The following is a 20,964-nucleotide window of genomic DNA, read 5'->3' as shown; positions in this document are numbered from 1 at the left end:
TTAGCTGATTTCCTTTGTATCAACGAGTCAGCCATTGGCATAACAAGCACCTTTTAAAGGTGATTTTCACAACTTCAAAAGGATTTTCACACTTACAACAGAGACGTTGGCTTTCTAATGTTTTTAATGTATTTTGTTTTGACAGTCACTTTTTCATGAGGTATTTACAACTTATAAGACGAAGCTCTGAAGATGGCATGTTACATACCAAAAGTACTCAGTTTTAATAAAAAATTTTACACACTATCAAGTTTTTTGAGGACATACAGCTGTTGCCAGTTTCACTTATATCATTAAAAAAGTGGTGTGGGAAAAAGTAACTTTAGGGATCTATCGGTTGATCCCATTAGGTATTGAAATGTTCGGCATATAATGAGAACTTTTGTATTTTGTAATATTTTCTGTTTGGATGCATACGCTCTTTTTAAAAATTAAAATTAACAATAATTAGTTGTTTTTAAAATGCGATAGCTGAAATCTGTTTCGACAATGTTTCTTCAAATAAAATATGGTAATTCTCTGGCTGATTTTTTTCGCAGTGACCAAGGAGACAGTTTCTCTAATGTTCAGTCAAACGAAATTTTACACTTCTTTTTAATTGTATTTAAACTAAACCACAATTACAGTAAATACGAAAAATAGACAGTTTTTTCTTTAATTATGGCCGATTTTACACTTTCTTGTATTGAGTTGGTTGGTTTGAAAATGGATTTAATGACATCTCTTGCTAAGATTTTGCCTATTTGCTTGGTATTTTTAAAACGCGGTAAGAAATCTTAAAGCCTTGGTTCCCGTTTTTTTATGTTGCGATTAATACTTTCTGGATATACAGATCGTGTAATACTATATAATATTTTTTTTACGAGATTTTTCAATTCAGCTCCCAAATATTTAGTTTCAAACACTCAGTTAGCACAATCTGGTCTTTATGACTCTTTTTCTTGTAGATATTTGAAATATTTGCTGTGTTGTTTAATAACGGTCCACATGCGTTCATTGTTGGTATGATCTGTGAACTGGATCTTTAGTTTCTAAGAATTAATCAAATTTAAAAAAATCTTTTGTTTATCTTCCTCATATATTCGGATTACACATATATTTTAGCTCGTAGACAAAATAGTCGAACAGAAGACGTAGAAAAACCATTCAAGATGATACTCCATTAGTATTCGTGCAATGTTTTTTGCATTAGTCATTTTGATTAGATGTTTGATCTCTTCTGGGGAGGTGTGTGTACGTCCTACTGCTCCCTTTTTTTCTTAGAATTTGGTTTCTGTAGACACTTAAATTAAAACCAACTTAATTACAACATTATTGAAAAAAAAATGTATCCTTAAATACTATTTCATTGTTACATATTAGCTCTTGAATTGTTAAATCTTCTTTCTATCTCTGGTGGTTGGTGGTGTTCGCTGTGTCATAGAACGCTAGTCAAAAATACAATAAATAATTGCCATACACGGAGTTGCCGTATTGTGTTTGAATTCATAATAATAAATCATAATTGGTCCAACTTCTTCTTTCTACTTCTTCCGTGAAATCTAAGTCCCTGTTAAGGTGATCGTTATTCCTACATACCTTTTCCAATGTGTCTTTCATGACTTCTGTTTTATGACTTTTAGTTATTTCATTCTTTTTATGTAGTTTCGGAAGTAATTTCTTGTCTTTTATCAGTAGTTTTGATAGCTTCCAGAATGCAGTTTTGTTGTGATTTAGCTGCTGGATGTAGTTGTCCCCGTTTTCATTCCTGTGTACCATCAGTTATTTTTTGACTATCCTATTTAGTTTATTAGCAATTCTTTGGTCTTCTGGATTTCTCTTACGGTTGGCTCTTTTACTTTACCGGTTTGTTTTTGTACCAGTCCTTTCTACTCATTGCTGATGTCCCTAAATCTGCCTTTGATGGCTGGTGATGTTTCCTTCTTTGTACTGATCTTTTTTTTTTTTAGTTTGAGCGTTTTTAATTTCTAGTTTTAACGCATACTCCTCCAGTTATTGTTTGGTGTTTTTCTTTTTGAGGTTGCAGGTAGTTTGTTACTATTGCACTAATGGTTGCTACAATTGGATTATGAGTTTAGTACCCTTCGTTGACGGATTGTACTTTCTGTTGTTGACCCACGTTGTGCAGAACTGCTATATCTAAGTAAGTGGGAATCCTGCTTCCTCCATGGAAGCATGTTGGTTCCACTGATCTAGTTACTGTTGTGTTGTGTTTATCCTTGAGATAGCGACAGAAGAACCCTTCATCATGATTGTTGGTTTGGTCAAACCAATTGGGCGATCTCGCGTTTAGGTGAGCGTGAGGTCATCATTTAGGATCGGATCATTAGGTACAAGGCATGTGAAAACTGCTTTCTTTTATTCCTACTTTCACCATGATGGCCGTACCTCCTGATACCGCCCTGTGATTATTTCTATAGACATCATAGCCTGAAAATGTTGTTTTCACTCTTTCAGTTAACATGGTTTCTCGTAAAGCTATGATATTTAGTTAGAGTCAGTTGGCAAACTCATCCAGATTATTTATTTTTTTATTCAGCCCTCCTTAGTTCCATGGCCCAATTCGTAGCTTGTCATCTTGACTAAGCATTGCTGTTGTTTACCAAAACTTTAAATTGCACTTATGATAGCTGTCATTATTTGTTCTACCATCGTTGCAAAGTTTTTCCTTGTCTCATAGAAATTTTCTATGAGGCTTTCTGTCTCTTTTGTCGCTGTTATTTTTGGAGTGTTATCACTTAATAATTTTTTTGCCATTTGTGCGTAGCTGACTTTGTTTGAGGGCGGTTTACTTTGTACGTTATGGCTTTTTATCTGTTGAGGTAAAGGAGGTTTTCTCTTTGGAATTTTTGAGCACCCTCTATAGTTTGCGGTATGTGCTTCTTCGCAGTTGGTAAATTTAGGGTCTGTAATGAAGGAGTTTGATCCGTGGAAGCACTGCATACTTTCGTTTTTTTTTTATTTCTTCTTCTGTATATACTGTGGTATCAAATAGATCTGTTGGGTTTTTGATTTTTTTGTCGTTTTCCACTTTTACTATGACTAGGAAGAGTTGCAGTTTCTTTTTATCATTCTTTTGGAAGATCTTGTTTTTTACTTTTACTGCCTTTACCCTACTACTTATTCTTCAGCTCCTGTTGGTTGGCTGTGCGGTCCACAGCTCTCTGACTACCCTTTTTATTCTCTCTTAATCTATTCAATATGCGATAATTTCTATCATAGAATTAATTTTTTTGTGTAACTGTTCTTCATATTCTTCCAGAATTTTTACCATCTCAAGATAGTTCTTCTTATATTTCGTCTGGATTACTATCTACTCTGCCAGATCGGGCATATTTATTAGAGAATCCTATCCCTCTGTCCGATGCCATTTTTCAAATTTGTTGACTTTTTTACTGATACAGTAATAACATTAGCCAACTATTCTTTTTTAACTTAATTTATCTAAATAGCTGATTTTTAATAATTCTTATGTGCTAAATCAAAACCTAGCTTTAGTCGTTTGTAACACCCATAGTTTCTGTGACATTTGCTTTATATAAGTGTAAAACCGTTATACGAAATAAATAAATTAATGAAACGTTTTATTATATTATTAACATATTAGTATTTACAGTGTGTGACTTAAAAAACGTATTTAACAACGTTACTGGCCAAATGGTAATACATACAAACTGTGTACCAGGTACAATACTATTTTTCAATATTAAATATCATGTAACTGCAGTAAATATCGATTTTTATTATCACTAACCATAATATCCATAAGTCAATCAGCGTTTTACCAAAAAAAAAAATTTAATGATCACAAATTATTCATGAATCACGTCCATAAATCATTGTGAGAAATACTTCGGTAGATAGTTCGATTAGAAGTTGATACAGTGTGAAAAAAAAATCTCAAAATATCAAAGAGATTAACTGAGCAAAAGCTGTTACGATTACTAAAAGAATCAGATGAAGATAAAATCATTTATGATTTCAGTAGTGAAAGTGGCGACGAATATTTTCCGCGGCGATCTGATGAATAAGACAGTTCGACCGAAAGTGAAGCAAAAAATGTTGAATTGACTTCTTCTTCTGCTTTTTCTTATGGTGCCCTATATAATTAGTGGATGTTGGCGACAATTCTGGCATACTCCTCTCGGTCTTGTGTGGCTCTAAAGAGTGCATGGACATCGAGATTTGTCCAATCCCTTATGTTTTTAAGCCGTGAGTATTTCTTTCTTCCGATACCCCGTTTTTCTTCTATCTTCTCTCTTCTTTTTCTCCTTTCCATAATAAGCTTTAAGAACTGGTACTTGGAATTTCAAATATGTGGCCCAGATAAACAGTTTTCTTCTTTTTAATATTGGCAGCAATTCTCGTTCTCTGCCCATTCGATTTAATACTTCGACATTTGTTGTGTGATCTGTCCAGGGAATTTTAAGTAATCTTCTAGATGCCCACATTTCAAAGGCCTCCAATCGGTTCATCACATTGGCCTTTATGGCCCAAGTTTCTACACCATATAGCAATATGGAGTAAATGTAACATTTTACAAAGCGATATCGAAGTGTTAAGTTAAGGCTGCTGTTGCTTAGCAAGGTTCTTATATCAGTAAATGCTGTTCTGGCTTGCTAAATCTTGTTACGTATTTCTATGTGGATCTAGATCTTTAGTTATCCAACTACCGAGATATCTGAACTTGGGGACCTTTTGGATGTTCTTATTGTTTACTCTTATATTTAATTGCATATTTTGTGCTCTGCTAACCACCATTATCTTCGTCTAGTCTATATTAACCTTCAAGCCCAGTCGTTCTCCTTCAGTGTTTATTCTATCTATTAGTCGTTGAGCGCTTCTTGACTATCAGCTATTATGACTGTATCATCACCATAGCGAAGATTACTAATAGTCTGTCCGTTGATTTTGATTCCATCTTCAGTGTCACTTAAGGCTCTATCGAAAATTGTTTCAGAGTATAGATTAAAAAGGGGGGTACCAGAACACCTCTCGAACACCCCTTAAATTGACTAGAAAAGCAAATTTATAATACGTTGAACAGGAGAAGAGGATATGCTCTAGGTACTAGTGCAAATATTCGTACTTCACAAGTAGATCAGCCCAAAGAAACAAGAGCAGCTAAACGGCGTCAGCTTACGAAATTTACACAAGAAGAACGCATATTGCAGCAGGAAACAGTGTGGTCGTCTAATGTATTGCTGGCAGAAAGCGAAAATTTTTCTGGAAATTCGGGGATCTAAAACTTTGATGGAATCACAGATTCAACCGGTCAACTAAGCATCATAAAAATATTTGAATACTTTTTGAATGACTTTTTAATTGACAAAACATTAAGTCATCCAAATAATTATGCTCGAATTTTGCAACAGATGCGAACGTGCAATAGCAGTCGAATCACTAGATGGAAATATGTTGACAGACAAGAAGTTAAAAATTTTTTGGTGTAATCTTACTTATGGTTATTGTCAGAATGCCTAAAATAAAAAACTATTAGAAAGTAGATGTATAATTTTCCCCTTTATCATAGCATAAACATGTCATATAATAGAGTTATTTCCATTCGTAGATGTTGGCATTTTGCTGAAATTCAACCAAACAGAGGTAGCAAAACTAAAAAGATTTATCCACTTTTGAAGAATATTGTAGATAGGTTCCGTAGTTTATACATTCCTGATGAAATTCTTATGGTGGACAAATCTATGGTGAAATTTTATGAAAGGCTTAAGATAAAAACATATAATCCGTCAAAAGCGAGCAGGTATGGTCTCAAGGTTTATAAATTATGCACTGTCAACAGCTACACATGGTCATTTTATGAACTTTATTTAGATGCTTCAACTTAAATAGAAACCCTTGATAAACCCGCAAAAATTGTTATATAAACCTCTATTGAAGAAATGCAAAAAGAATGGGAATAAAAATAAAACTAATTTCAGTAGTTGAATACAATAATGCAAAAAAAGGAATAGATATTTCTGACCAACTTGCATCATTTCATTCCCCTCTACGTTAAAGTTTAACATGGTAAAAGAAACTGACCGTTGATTTTTTATTTATAGTAGCAGTCATCAACGCTAGCTGCATATATAATGAAGCTACAAATAGTACACTAACTGTCCTTCTTGTCCATGAATAGAGTATTTGACAATCTACGATATAACAAAATTGATTATATTTTTCCAACTTCTAACAGAAAAAGACGCAGGTGCGCTGGAGAAGGGTGTTATCGTATCCGTGATACGTATATGATGTAAAAAATGTTATTTAGGACTATGTATTGAGTGTTTTGACATTTTCCATATAAAGTAGTAAATATATACCTAATGTATATACAGGTAAGCTCCCTGTGTGACCATATGGTTACAGCGTTTTTTTCTTATGTTTATAAAAAAAATTAATAAAAATATATTTTTTCGTTTATTTAAATTCATTCCATTGTCATCTGTTGTAGTTATGAAAAAATATATTAATTAATATTCTGGTAGAAAATGGATCAATTTTCATAATAGAATAAAGAACCTAAAAGGCACACGTAGTTACTATTGAATAAAGAAGCATAGAGGTGAAACATAATTCGTTTTCATGATTATTATTTTCATATTTTATATTTATTATAAATGAATTTGTATTAAGTAAATATTTACGGATATTTCTATTTTATCAGTTTTCTAGCAAGAATACTTATACATTGCAAATAATAAATAGACTATGAAATTCCACCGCCCATCATTTCAGCCATCGATGCTCTATTGATGTTTACTAAATCTAATCAGCTCATTGGTATTCAGCTCGTTGGGTTTTAGTGTGATCTGTTTCATTCGAAGGGTTGTAAAGAAGTCGAGTGAACGGAAAAATCGAGGGCATTTAATTTTTCTCGCTTGATTGAGAGCTTGTCAGTTGGTGAATATATGAATATTGACGAATAAGGATGGTCAATTTAAAAAATTAGAAGCCGGAGCATCTCATCGATAAATCTCGCTGAAACAGAAACATATGGGTTGAGTAGGTTTTAAAACACTATTAAGAGGCACAAATCTATACAATGTAATATCACAAAACAAGCGGTTCTCTTATTTAGACAATAAGTCTAACTATTTCTTGAATACTACTAATTATTTGTATTCAACGTACAATTGTACTGCTTGTTTTCATTTGCGGATTAAGTATAGCATATTATTCCAGTCAATGAAGGTAAAATTCAGCGTTTATCTGTAGGTTCTACTCTCTACTTCAACCTTTACCATGTGCCGTAGGGTGCTCTTATCCTGGGGGAGGGGGAATGGGATAAAAAACCACTTACCTCCCTCTTTCTTAAAGGTAAATTTTTTTTTATTAAAATCAATACCGGGAAGAAATCTGTACCTTAATAAAAAAAGGGCCAATCTCCATTTTTACTGTTTGGAGAAAATTGGGTTAACAGGTTTGGAGTATGTTGTTTATTCAAATATTTAATCAGTCTATAAAATATTCTGGTGTTTTTTTAATATGTATTAACATAATGCCAAGCTTCATTACACTGAATAATATTTTATTATTTTTTCTTTATACCTAGAAAAACATGGACATTGGCCTTGTGCAGATTTTGACGGATAGGGACATTGGCCCTGCAACAGAGCAGTAAAATAATATGATTTAGAAGAAAATTCTTTATTTTTTAACATACAAAATACAAAAGAAATTAAATTTAACCCTATCTTCGTGGTTAGTATATGGAACTGAAATAGTGTCAGCATCGATGTCATTTGATTTTTGAAGATTTTGATAAAATGGCCTGTTATATTCACTAATGTAAGGTAGTAAATCCAACAAATTTTTTACTTTAATGTGACCTAGAGGCAAAGGTTTTCGGATATCTAGTAGAACCCCTGCTTAAATCAATTTTTTTAAAAGCTTTATCATCTGCAAAACTTTTTTTGTAAAAGCATTGGAACTCATATTCTTGGGTGTATTTTAACCACTTTATTTGCATCTACGGTACAGCTTCCCCATCATCATTACTTTTACGATGCACTAATTTTCCTGATAGAAAAATTTAACAAATTTTTTTGTTCCATCTCTACAACTTGAAGGAGAGGACTCTTCCGTACACTTATTATGAAATTACTCCAATCATGTGAAACTTAAATTGTATATGTTGTCTTTTTTAGCTGTCTGTATGGCCGCATGAATTGTGTTGGCCTCCATATGGGTGTGGCCAGGTTCTATAAATTTATGATGTACCTCTTTCAAACTTTTTCTTATTTTCTTTGTGGACACAAAAATGTTTCTGTTTTGGCTAGAACAAGAATCACTGTACAAATGAAGCATTTCTTTTTCTATTGGTAGCAACAAAATGAATTTTCTTCTACATAAAGCTATTTCTTGTTTATCACGACCAGCCGCTATCTCGTTCCATAGGAAACAAATTCCTTACATTGCCTGCTGTAGTAGTCTCAAACACTGTTAAGTTGTAGGTTCATAGTTGCCTTTTATAAAACGAAACACCGTTCCGGAGGTATGGGGTTGGTAAACATTTTTTTAAGTCAAAAGAAGCAACCACAAATGTTTAGTCTATTTTGCTTCGTTCTTTGTCTAACGACTTTTGCTTATAAGCACTCTCAGCTATATCTAAATGTTTTTTCCTTTCAAGTAAAAGCTTTCTCTCTTCCTCTTCTTCTTCTTTAGTTAGTTGCTTATTTTCCATACTTTTTAGACTTACATTAAACTGGTTACACTTAGCACAATTGTCAATTGCGGGACCGTGAAAAGAAAGATTAAATTCTTCATTGAATATTTTTCTATACATTGACTCCTTTTCATGATTTATATTATTATTTCTGCAATATTACAATAAAGTCGATACATTTGTTTCACTGAAAGATCAGGACTTAGGTATTTTTTGTAAGTACTTTCCCGGGAATACTGGCTATTATAAGCCGGAAAACTATTGCTATGCTTCCTAATCACATCTTTTCTATCTTCCTGGACTTTATAATGTTTGGAATGCATTCCTCTGTCATCCATTGGGCAGATAGTAGATTGACTAGTTCTTTTTTTTTCTCGACAATTATCCTTCCTTTTTTAAAAGTTCAATCAAACATTTGAATATACATCCCTTGACATATTTCAATAGACTCGTTTATGTCAGTAGTTAAAAAATAACTTCTGGTAAATTTCCTCCGACCAATGCCGTCGGACTCTTCACTTTCCTTTCTAATTCTTGTTATCCTTTTTGTCGTTTCTTTGACGGTCTATATACTAATCTTATCCATGTTTTGATAAGTTATAAAAACCTTCACAGAGTATTTTTCTTTCTTCTTCAGTGAATTTTTAATTTTTTCCGACAAACATATGGACGTTTCATTTGCTTTTCCTTTTTAATAACTACTTTTTTAGATACATACTCTTTTCCTTTCTCTTTTATTTTCTTTCCAAGATTTACTATTCCTCACTCGCTTCCTTTTCCTATCTTGTCCTGGTGCACTACCTGCAATATCTGATGGTGCATAATCAGGGTCTCGAAATGAATCATCATCACTCTCAGGAACATGCTCTACTTTTTCTAGGCGACATTATGTCTGAAAAAATCTACATGTTACCTAATGTATAGGTAGTTTACCATGACAAGTTTTTGTCAGTAGGTAAATAATAATGTAACACTGCCGTGCTACAATGATATATACAAGCCAGAATCGCTCACTGTCGAAGAGAATTGGGCGGGGTTTTCTTAAACATATAGAAACTATATCGTATCTTAAATTCAAGCACAATTAGATAATATGAAATTATAATTTATTATTGGGCGCCACCCCTGGTTTATCCTCGAAGGGAAAGAGCAAAAAAAATTAAGATTTATTGAAAGTTTACAAGAAAACTATTCTTTATTATTTCTTAGTAATGAACAAAAAGAAAACATTAAAAGTTACGTCATCCCAAAGGGATTCCAAAATATTATTTTATGTTAACATTATCATAAACAAAAAATCTTTGTATCGTATTAAATTAAGAATTGGTTATAAAGAAAATGAATGTATATATATATATATATATATATATATATATATATATATATATATATATATATATATATATATATATATATATTAACCCCAAATTTCGAAATTTGTTTACATTGAAAATAATATAGTTATTTATCAACTAGGAATAATGAAGAAAATAAACCTTTAAATAAAATAGAACACTTCACTATATTTTCATTTCTTTTTTTTTTTGAGTTCATAATCATTTCCGTTGTCTTGAAAGTAGGTATAATAAAAATTGGTACAACCTTAATCTGCTCTGTTTCCTTTTTATTTAATCAGTCACCAAATAAACCATTGATTCGGCTACATCCGATATCAATCCACCACCATCCCAGATAAGAGGGGTTAGGTACTCCACAAAAAGATATCGCTACTAGGCCATGATCTGAAATAACTCCATAGCAATACTATCTTGCGACAAGTATTAGAAATAAGTCAGCATTATAGCCTCTCCAATAAGGGTCTAAAAAAATAAATATCTATCTGAAATATAGACAAGAAAAGGATTTCTCAGCTTACTTCTAAATGAGACCCACCTTGGAAACACGTCTTAACGGTTGGACGGTCTTAACAGAAAAGAGCGAAACGCTATTCTTGCGAGACTACACTATAATATACAGCCTAGGTTTGACGTGATTGGTTGGTGGGTGGGTCCCAATTTAAAAATTGGCGGGTTTCATGTTTTTTAAAATGACAATTGAGGTATTGTGACACAGTATATCGCTAAAAAATTTATTAGCAGAGTAGCAATCTACTGTGGTATTGGTACAAAGCGGATGATATTCACATTTTAGGATTAAGCTGGCTATTATAGTTTTATTAGAAATGTAATTATTTTTTCTTTTGAGATTATGTAGGTAAAATTAATTTCTGACTTGTGTTTTTTTATTTTGATATGCTAGTGATGCTTTTTTATTAGATATATAGATATTGTTTTAATTTTTTTTGATTAGGTAATTTTTTTATTAAGATTTAGAGGTTCTTCTTATTATTTTTATTTCTAGAACATTCATTAACATTATTATTCTCGTTAGCTTTCTCTATGTGGGATCGGCTTCTCTAATTATTTTCCTGTAAACTTTTCTGTTCTCTTCCAGGGACTAAGTACCTCTCCGCTTTTTCTCTGAGATTATGGTTTTTCAAAAACATGCAATTTCTGTTCATCCCCTTTTTTACTGCCCTACATTCAGTACCATACATCATAGCTGGTCTAAAAGCAGTCCTATACAATTACCTTTTAGTTTTCTTCGTACCTTTTTTATCACACATCATTCAATTTGCCTCTTTCCTTTATCTTTAATTGAAGTATGATAAATAAAACGGTAATACCGATCCTAAAAGCCGAAAATTATCATCTTTTTTGAGTTCTTGTCTATTCAAGCCAACTACTCTATCTGGAATTGAAATATCATAATCATTTTTCATTAAGGACTTGTCTCCGCTACTCTATACCAAGCAGGTTCAGTTGTTATCTAATCCAGCACAAATGAGAATAAATATGGGCGAAACCCGGATGAAGCCCTATTTTCACACAAAATTGGCCAGTTTCACCTACAATTGTATAGTTCTAACACTATAATAGTTATTCTAACTATATATAGTAGTTCTAACACTATTATAGTTGTTACTTGCTCATACTCCACTCACACATTCAGCTGGCACTCCTTTCCTACTAAATCTCTGCCACAGTAGGTTTCTGATAACTTCATCATGTGCTTTCTCAAGATTAATAATACTATTCGCAAGTCTATCTCTTTCACTCTAAATTGTTAAATTAGCTGTTTTATAATAAAAATTGCTGATGTAGACCTGCCTCCTTGCATAAATCCAAATTGACATTTATCCATTTTCATTTTTTTAGAACACTGAATTATATTAGATTTCACCACAAATGTAGGATAATAAAAAGATATATATTGTGAATCGAGTACTATGAAAAATTGTCATTGTTAACAAAATGAAGCAGAGGTTTACTGGAAATAACTATTGCAAACCAAATAAAACACTAAACAGTTATGTTTAAAATGTCTTTATTCTTTATTAAAAATCTGGGAAATCAAAGGAGGGGGGGCCGTTATTGATGCAATGGCGAAGGAAAACCCCTCTAAACCTCGCCTAGGGCCCAGTACATCCCGATTTAAAAATGCAATTCTAATATAAAAGCATACAAATATAACATCATTATAACATCATTACTTAACACAGCTTTAAAATTCAGGCCTAAACTAAGCATTTATACATATATTTTATGAAATTTTACTACATATATTACTAATTGTCGCTGGATTTGACCCTCGGGAATGAGGGAAGGTGGTCCAGTCGCACTATCCATAGCTATGTTGGACCGGAGCATATAGGGATCACGGTCCGTGGACATAAAGGTTATATATGAACCCTAGCTAGCGGGAAAAATACCTTTATTAAAATACAATAAAATGTTTATTACAAGTAAGAATCTGCAATAAAAGTTGATTAGTATTATAACTAAGAATCTGCAAAGAAAGGGGTTAGATATCTTAATACTAAGAATCTGAAAATAAAGTGTTAATTAGTCTTAGAACTAAGAATCTGTAAAAGAAGGTCGTTAGTTATGACATCTAAGACTAATTAATGCAAAAGGCAATTTGCAATAGGTAAATAAGCCTATAAAGTGAGCTACAAGAATGGTTCAAATTTAATTTTTAATCAGTTTCTTTTTTTATTGGAAGGAAAATATTCCTGCTTTTCCATTTTTCGCTTCTTTGTAATATCCTTAGGGGTTTCCTGAAATTCTTTCTTCACTTTGCGCTTTGTTCCTTGAATGTCCCTCACAAATTTGTCATGTAATCTTGCAAAACTTTCATCATCTAAGTCTTCCATTAAATTTACCAAGTTTTCTATTTGAAGACTTCGTTTGGTTTTTTCCTGGATGACATTTGTCTGTTCTACCTTCCCTCTGACAAACTCATTAATTTCCTCCTGATGCCTTGATTTGATAATTGAAGTTACTGCCAAACACCTTGCAGCATCATCTAAAACAGAGTTAGTTCCCTCGCGCTCCTCGTGCATTCTTACCAAGTGCACATGCTTACACAAGATATTCCTCACCACATATTCAGCACACTCACACTGATAGCGATGAATACAAATTTTACATACTCTACAATACAATGTCTTACATTCATTTTCACATACTTGCCTTATATTTACATTATATAATTTATTAGGATCTCTAAATGACTTTACCTGAAATTGACCATATACCTTCTCATTTTTCTTAACCTCCACTTTGTTTTTCATCGTTTCTGCCATTTTGTGTGCTTTTGCTATAACCCTATCTTGATAATTGTTCGCATTTGGTCTTTCGATGTCTATAATCCTCTTCCACATTTTAATGTCAACTAGATCATCTATTGTGTCCAATAACTTTTCAATTGTTACCCCAGCACTTCTCCTAAGGTGGTTGGTCTTCAATAGGTTGTTGAAAGATTCTATCGCCATGTTTGTATTGATTCCTGAATTTTTTCTGTAACAATGAGCCCACATTTTGATTCTCTCTTCATTCTGAAAGTAATTCCTACAAAAAAAAATAGACTTAAGGATGACTTTAAATGTATGATTTCATATACTTATTTACCGTGCCAGATAATTAAAAAAATCTATCTCATTTGCCTCTTGTAATTTGATTATATATCTATTGCATAACTCCATAAATCTATCTTCATCCGTTTCATTAATAATTCTTTTCATCTCAGTTTTCATCTGTTTCTTCAAAATTGGATCTTTTATTTTCTTCTTCCCTTGAATGTTCCAATTTTTCACAACGTGCCATGTACATAAAAGCCTCTTTGGTTGGTTGCCCATAATCTTCACCCATGCATTATAATATTTTTTATCGTCATCACTCATAAAATGTTCTGCATGAATTCCAGTTTGCATTCTATTCTTGAGAGCACCTAAAAGTTTTTAAAAATTATTTTTACTTACCAGTCATAAATTGTCACTACTCATATAATACATACCTAAAAAAACTTCTTGAACTACTTGGTCCAATCGGTTTGACAGTAAGAATGCAACTGGAAATCCTGTATTCCTGTCATCTTTAATAAGCACCACTGTTAAATCCATTCCCCTCTTGTTCGTGCCATGTGTACCATCCATACAAATTATGCTATGGAATTCTCTTAATTTATCTTCCATAACAGAGTTCATGAATCCTAAGGCAAAATCTTCTTTTTTAAGTACATCATGTTGTTCTCCTAATAAAAATAAAAAATTTATAGTTTAGAGATAATTAAAGATAATAAATTAATGGTAAGAGACTGAAATTTTATTGTATTTTTTAACAGGTAATCATTAGTCCTATTTTTTTTTTTGTGTTGACTTCTTATTTAACATATCATATTTATCAAAAACTGGAAGAGCAAAGTGTGAAATAGATCAGAATGGAGAAGTATTCTTTAACAGACTAAGACCCAAAAATGGTTGTCTAGTAAAATAAAAAACTAGTAAGTTTGCCCAATAAATCAGCACCTCCATTACAAAATTAGTTTTAATGTAAAAAACCAATGACTACAATCTTACGAGATATATTATTTAAAAATGTATATTGTTGATTCTGCTAAGAGTAAGGTTTGTTACATGAGTCAAGTGATAACAATTCACACAAGTCAAATTGGAATAGGATTAATTATAATTGTAGTGGGCATAAAAAAATGATAGGTCTTTACCTTCCTTCTTGAATAAGAAAGCATAATTCTTGTTGTTAGCATTCCATTCCTGAACCTTTAAAGCCGTTGCTACCATATCATTTTGATCTCGTTTCTTATATGTATTATACTTCCTGGACAAATTTGAGAGGTCTTTACTTGTTAATAGGGCAAGTCTTTCTAGTTTTGGTGTTTCCAATTTTCTTGAATCTTCTAAAATTCTGCTGGATGGCACCCCAGATATTAACTTCTCTACAATCATTTTTTCTTCTGCTTTTGCCAGATGTATGGTTCTTAATTCCTCTTTATGTCCAGCATGTGTTTTCCAATAACTGACTGAAACTTGTCCTTGATCTCTCAGTTTGCAAATCAGCCTGGAGGGACACACTCCTTTAATTTTAATTGATCCACCAGATTTCTCTGTTCTAATTTTATAGTTGGGCTTATATCCTAAATATAGATTAGTATAAGTTTTAAATATTACAAGTAACAAAGTATTGTATCTACCTTTAGTGTTACTTCTGTTACACTCATAGTATAATGTCTTCTGTTCATTTCTATTAACAATTCTATTCAGTGTATAACTTGTCTCAAATTTCTGCATGTCTTTCCATGTCTCATATTCTTGTAAACTAGAAAATTCAAAAGTTATTAATTCAATACTCACCTGGTGGTTCCCTTTAAGATGTTTTCGTAAGTTCTCATGGCTTTTGAAATTAGTTTCTTGTTCACATAAGGGACAAATAATGTGATTAATTTTCTTAATCGACATATCTATGTTATGTATTCCTTTGATATGACGATTTCGTAATTCCACATTTTTAAATATTTTGCTGCAAAGATGGCAGGCTCCTGAGTTAATTTCACAGCTTGTTGAAGTGGATGGATAGACAGAATCCATAATTGCTTGCTAAAACAAAGTCTTAGGTAATTAAATATGGTGTTCTAACGAACAGATTTTTAAAACAATTTAACAGATTTTTAAAAATAAATGAGAAAAATTTAAATTGAAATGTTCTGTGTGGTTGCTTATTGGCAAATTGGTATAAAACCGCCTAATCACAGATGTTTAAGCGCCAAACAGAGAGATACATAACCTGAAAAATTCAAAATCCGATGAAGATGCTGACCAATCCACAGCTCTTATGCTGTGACCAATCACGCCAAACTTAGGCTGTATATTATAGTGTAGTCTATTCTTGCGCTCTCTGGAAATTGGGCGTGAGTGACAAGTTGATGAATAGGCTCATCTACCGGATATATTTAAGAATTACAGAAGAATCCTTGAGTCGGCTACAGGTAGGTACTTGACAGATAGATGGGGTTAGTAGTTTTATTTAAAAAAAAAAATAATCGAAATTTATAATGATTTTCTTTTAAATCTTTTGAAACGGTTACAATAATATACCTACCTACCAACAACAGCATTTTTGTAACCAATAAATTTTATGTATATAATTATTACCTCAAAGGGAATTTCCTTTAGTGTTGTTATTTCTTTAGTACTTTGCTCCCCAAAAAATTCTTCCTTGATAGAGAATACCTAAAACGTGAATCATGAATTTTCCGCACAAAATAGAAAAGTAAATTAATAACAAACCACTAAGAAGGTACAAAAATAGTTTATTTACTTACCCATTTACTAGGAGTTAAAGGACGTAATAGTATTATATTAATATTGACGGTACATTTCAAGTCAGGGGAAACACAACTTGCGGACGTTAATTTACTGACTTGTACTAGCACCTTCGCTAACTAAAATAAATCAAATATAGTAATTTGTATTTTTACAAATAACAGCAATAACTTACCATTTTTAGAAAGCAATCTACAGTTTTCTAGTATTGTTGGAGTTCTTTTGCTCATATTGTACAATAATATACCCTTAGCAAGAAATGCAAAACATCACACCACAGCTTGGTAAATTTTTTGAGGTTAGAAAAACAACTGTCACGATGTCTTAGTTAGGGCCAATGCCCTCGAAAGAAATGAATCAAATCAAATCAAATTTTTATGCTTTCTGAAAACTATAATAATTTTTAATTGCTTACTTACAACTAATTATTGATGAAGAATGTACTACAATTACCATTAAATTGGCAATATCCCTAACTTATGCCGCGCAATATATTATACAGATTTAACAATATTTACAGATAATAAAAGAAATTTTAAATATTTTGAAATTTTTCATCCAGAACTATATTATAAGAGTAGTAATAATAAACAAGTAAGGGTAATATTTTTTGCATTAATACTTTGCAATTTTACAAATTTCGTATTTTCGTAAAATTCATATAACTTTTGTAGCAGCAGACATAAACTTCGTGTATTTGCTACGTTTGTAATCTCTGGCACGGTAGATATACATTCACAAACTCGGTATGCACGGAAAACAAAATTTTATGGATATAATTTTAAATCACCTCAGTTTTTTGCATGTTATTTATTTTTCATTTCCTGTTTAGAGTTTTTTATTGTGAGTTTTATTTATTTGAAAAGTAAATAATATGTTTATATACACTCATGGACAAAAATATCGAATATTTTGGAATTTTCCAATTTTTTTTGTAGTCACTATTATTTCAAAATAATTTTAGATTACTGATAATACTCATATAATAGGCTGATGTACTCAATTGGTTTGAAATATTTTGATGTTTATTTTGACGATTATTCAGTGGTTAGTGTCATTCGTACATTTTATCATAAAAAACCTTCTTCACGTAAAGCAAAAATCATACTAATTCGGTTATTTTTAGTTTAATTTATTAAGTTTAATTAAATATTGTTTTTATTTAACTAAGTTTAAAATAAGTATCCCACCAATATTGTAATTTTGCACGAGGAAGGATATGCACAAAAACATATCGCACGACGTCTCAGCAGAACTGAATCTATAGTTGCGAATACTCTAAAAAGGTACCGCGAAACAGGAAATTTTGTACGAAGGCCTGGTCAAGCACGCCCAAGGTGCACAACCGCAATTGATGACCGTTTTTTGGTTCTTAATTTTACACGAAATCGTTCATTGACATCAATGCACCTCAGAAATGAGCTATTAAATGTTAGACAAGTTAATGTGAGTTCACAAACAGTTAGACGAAGATCAAAAGAAGCAAACTTTAAAGGCCAGACGAACCGCCAAAGTTCCACGTCTTGTCCAAAATCATAAAGCTCGTCGTTTGGAATTTGCAAGAACACATATTTAGTGGAATATCGACAACTGGAAAAAACGTTCTTTTCATTGATGAGACCAGAATCCTATTATGGAAGTCAGATGGTCAAAACTACGTCTACATAAGAGTTGGACAACGATTCGCCAGCTGTAGTCTCGCCCAGACTGTTAGTTTTGAAGTTGATAGCATAATTCTTTGCGAAGGTATTAGTTGGAAGGTACTTTCCGCACTTGTGGAAGTGATTGGACGGATGACTAGTGATTCTTACGTTTAAAACATCCTGCAAGATCATGTTTTGTCATATGTTGGTTACATTGGATATGAAAGATTCACGTTCATGCACGATAATGCTCGATCACATACCGCTGCCATAGTGAGTAATTATCTTAATGAGGTCCAAATTCGAAGATTGGATTAGACACCGTTAGCCCGGATTTAAATCCAATAGAGCACATGTCGGATCACCTAAAACGCAGCATGCGACAAAGAAATCCCGTTCCAAATACGATAGAGCAGCTTCAGCTGCACAGGATGAATGGAATGCAATTTCCCAAGGATATGTCCAAAATTTATTTGCAAGCATGCTGAGAAAGATGCAAGCAGTAATAAAAGCTAGAGGGGGGGGGGAATACTCGTTACTGATCATGCACTTCTTTCAGTTAAAATGACTTGTTTAAGCAATTTAAATTATCATTTAAGTTTAGAGTAAAATAACCTTATTTACCTAATATTAAACATTTATTTTTTTCACAAATTTCTCCGCATAAAAACTTAAAATTGTTCATTAAACATTGTTAAAATAAACTCTATTTTACAATAAACGACTTGATTGACCAGAATTTATTTTGAAAAAACAAAAATTAGAAAATTCCAAAATATTCGATATTTTTGTCCATGAGTGTATATTAATTTACGAAATATCATTTTCGTGTTATACTATGATCGTAAAAAAGTAAAAGTGAATTTGTTAAATTCAATATATTCAGATTACAATAGTAACTTATGAACAAGAACTAAATGTGTAAAACTTTTTCGTTTTGCAGTTTCTCTACAACTGCTCTATAACTGTTCGAAACAGGTCTGCGGTTGACATATTGAACCTAGTGTTTAGGTTATAAAGTCAAGAAAATATGTTGTCTTCCCGGGTCTTTCTTACCAAACACTTTTCCTTTAATATACGATACCTATCATTATTTCTTATTTAACCAAACCAAGGTATTCAAATTTCTATTTTTTTATCGTGATGAGCACTTCACATTGGTTCTTCACCATTCCTCTGGGAATATCATAATTCGCCATTCGATCAAGTCATGAGATCCGCAGTATTTTTTTATACCACCATATCTCTAAATACTCCAATATATTCATAGATCCCTCCAAAATAGTCAAAAGTTTCACTCCAAAAAGTAAAACCGGAACTGTATAGCACTTAACCCTACACTGCCCACTGTAGCAGATTTAATACGACCTTTTAAAATTTCCGATATTTGTGTATGATACAGTAAATTTTACCTGAATGCTCAGTGTGTCACATCTGCAACATTCTTATTTATCGGATTGCAAAGCCTATTTTGGGGATTTTGTTATTGAAGTGAGATTAGATAGTTCAGTTCTTTGTGAGTCGTACTGGTTGTCAGTGGTGACTGGACGGCTACCGTTATTTATAAGAATTTACTAAAACAACCGCGAAATTGTGCTTTGCTTTGCAATTATTCCAATACATAAACGTTAGTTTTACAAAGTAGTTAGTAGTTTAGTAGTAGTATTATTTTATGAAACAAAAATATTATATTTAGGTGATATATGGTGCTATTAATATATGTAGTTGTAGTAGATCTGATACATCGGACCTATCTTTTCTGACTTTGTTCCATTTTCGCAGATTATGCAGCCAGGATATTCTTCTTCGTCCTGGACCTCTTTTCCCATGCACTTTACCTTGAAGTACGGTCCGAAGTAGGTTGTTTCGTTGTTCATTGCGCATTATATGGCCCAGCTATTCTAGTTTGCGACGTTTTATGGTTATGACTAGTTCGCAATCTTTATCCATTCTATGTAGTACTTATTCGTTGGTAACTCTGTCTATCCAACAAATCCTCAACATGCGTCTATAGCACCACATCTGAAATGCTTCGAGTCTCTTCAGTGATGCTTCACTTAAGGTCCATTACTCCACGCCATATACAAGAACGGCCTATAGGATGGGACCTATAGGGCATATAAATATACCTTATAAATCCTGTAAATATATTATTATTTAATCATTATTTTCAGTGATTATATACCTAACAAAAATAGAATTAATAAATATAAGGTTAAATGCTCGAATAAATGAACTTTGATCAAATAAAAGGCATATATCGAGAACAGTTTAATTTAATCTTGCCCAAGTACTTTCGATCCCTAGATCATCTTCAGGGGCATTTCGTCAATTGCGGCCTATCCGGCAAGAACAAAATGTCATAAACATAAAATTGTACATCACACTACACTACAAAAGGACAAACAAACACTTTAAAATTATTGAAGGAAAGCTACATTGCGTGCAGAAGCCGGAGACACAATGACACAATAAGAAGATGAAATTGCTTTGCTGTCTCCAGCTACTATACGAATCTAACGAAAAGGTCAATAACGGCGAAATAAACGCACAAAATTTGCCTAACAACCATGTCAAAAAATTGAAAAAAGAAATCTAAAATTACATAGAAAAAGAATAATTTAGCTTTGCCTGAAGACAGTTTAGAAGTTTTTAGTGACAATACTGTGCCTAATTATATTTCAAACTTAGAGTGTCCAATAAGTTTTTTCTCATATTTCTTTGATGACAATCTATTAAAGAAAATTGTTCCTGAATTTAATTTGTATTCTACGCAATTGGACGTAAATAAATCTGTAAATTTGACTTCCACTCAGCTTAAAAAATATTTAGGTATAATGCATATAGATGTCAATTGTACGTATGCCGAATTAGCGAAAGTACTCGTCAGCATCCCTTGGTTATCACCAGATATCTGATGTCATGAGCAAAAATGAATTTGAGAGAATCCGTAGATGTCTTCATTTCGC

General features: G+C 32.3%; 1 protein-coding gene across 1 annotated transcript; it reads right to left on the bottom strand.

Annotated features, from left to right (window-relative positions):
- Window positions 1-12,041: 12,041 nt before the first annotated feature.
- LOC140443400 (uncharacterized) lies at window positions 12,042-15,865 on the bottom strand. Its single transcript, XM_072534641.1, has 5 exons — window positions 15,224-15,865; window positions 14,738-15,166; window positions 14,030-14,266; window positions 13,645-13,963; window positions 12,042-13,584 (listed from the first exon to the last, which is right to left on the bottom strand). Exons 1-5 carry the CDS (start codon window positions 15,615-15,617, stop codon window positions 12,714-12,716), a joined length of 2,250 nt encoding a protein of 749 aa, XP_072390742.1. The 5' UTR covers window positions 15,618-15,865; the 3' UTR covers window positions 12,042-12,713.
- Window positions 15,866-20,964: the final 5,099 nt, after the last annotated feature.

This window comes from Diabrotica undecimpunctata, chromosome 6, assembly GCF_040954645.1.
Source record: "Diabrotica undecimpunctata isolate CICGRU chromosome 6, icDiaUnde3, whole genome shotgun sequence".
Taxonomy (NCBI): Eukaryota; Metazoa; Arthropoda; class Insecta; order Coleoptera; family Chrysomelidae; genus Diabrotica; species Diabrotica undecimpunctata.
Note: the sequence above shows the minus strand (reverse complement) of the source record. Positions and strands in the feature narration are given on the sequence as shown.

Excerpts from the sequence above, each read along its gene's own strand:
- LOC140443400 (XM_072534641.1), bottom strand. The coding sequence starts at position 15,617 with ATGGATTCTGTCTATCCATCCACTTCAACAAGCTGTGAAATTAACTCA. Across the intron at positions 15,167-15,223 it reads TAACAGAAGTAACACTAAAG|GATATAAGCCCAACTATAAA; the intron begins GTAGATACAATA and ends ATCTATATTTAG. Across the intron at positions 13,964-14,029 it reads AGTTCAAGAAGTTTTTTTAG|GTGCTCTCAAGAATAGAATG; the intron begins GTATGTATTATA and ends AAAAACTTTTAG.